This window comes from Penaeus monodon, chromosome 33 (assembly GCF_015228065.2).
Source record: "Penaeus monodon isolate SGIC_2016 chromosome 33, NSTDA_Pmon_1, whole genome shotgun sequence".
Classification (NCBI taxonomy): domain Eukaryota; kingdom Metazoa; phylum Arthropoda; class Malacostraca; order Decapoda; family Penaeidae; genus Penaeus; species Penaeus monodon.
The window spans coordinates 19,888,951-19,889,868 of record NC_051418.1 but is presented as its reverse complement, the minus strand read 5'-3'; the positions used below and the strand labels follow the sequence as shown (position 1 = coordinate 19,889,868).

General features: G+C 31.2%; 1 protein-coding gene across 1 annotated transcript in view; it reads right to left on the bottom strand.

Moving 5' to 3' along the window:
- The window catches only part of LOC119594295, a 25,740-nt gene that overhangs the window by 20,101 nt on the left and 4,721 nt on the right, over nucleotides 1–918 (bottom strand). The window contains 1 exon segment of the mRNA XM_037943356.1: nucleotides 354–511. Within this exon segment, the coding sequence (XP_037799284.1) occupies nucleotides 354–511 (158 nt within the window).

The following is a 918-nucleotide window of genomic DNA, read 5'->3' as shown; positions in this document are numbered from 1 at the left end:
TTTTCTATAGTTATATCACTTGAACAACACTTCTTACTCTCACATAATAAAATAATACAACCATATGTTTAGTTCATTATCTTAAACTTTTCATTTATTCCGGTCTGTCTAAAACTGGATTACTTGAAAAACATTTATTTCAAACAAAGATTTTACAAGTATTAAACTGCAACATAAGCATGGACATGGCACTGAGAATGCTGTAAATCCTATGTAATTGTAATATACAATTTATAAATGCATTTCTGTACAGGCACAGCTCTATCCCTCACTCTCATAATTTCTCCTTTTTTCTTTTTCTTCCCTCTTTACCTTTCTCACACATAAATCAATAGAAACAGAGAAGTACTCACTCTGCACATATTCTAACATGCTGTGCACTATCAAACACTGCAGGGGGCTTAGAATAGTAACCAAGCTTAAAATTCTCCACCATGGCATACAGGACTCGATCCTTCAAATTGTCCCTTCGCTTGCAGAAAATTTTGTAGAGTTCTCCTGTCAATTCCATCTGGGAACACAAAAAAATTATGATAATAGTACTAGATATACTTTTATATAGGTATATGGCAACCTTTTTTTTACCAAAATTCTTTTCTTTTTCTTTTTTGCCAAGAACAGGAAACATTTACAATCATTTGCATCAACACACCAATTTCCTTGGAAAAATATCAAGTATTTATATTATTATTAAATGAAATGAGTCACAGAAATGTATTTCAGTTATGTCTATCATAAATGTCCTTACATGTAAAAATAAATGTCACCCCCCTCTACCCTTAATGAATTCTGACATAAAAGAAAAATCCAACTGATGACTGCATAACCTTTAGACTGAAAATTATTGTTGGTTAATTTGATATCTAAATGCTTTTTGCACAGAAAAAACATTCTTTTCATTAATATAGGAAGGTGTGC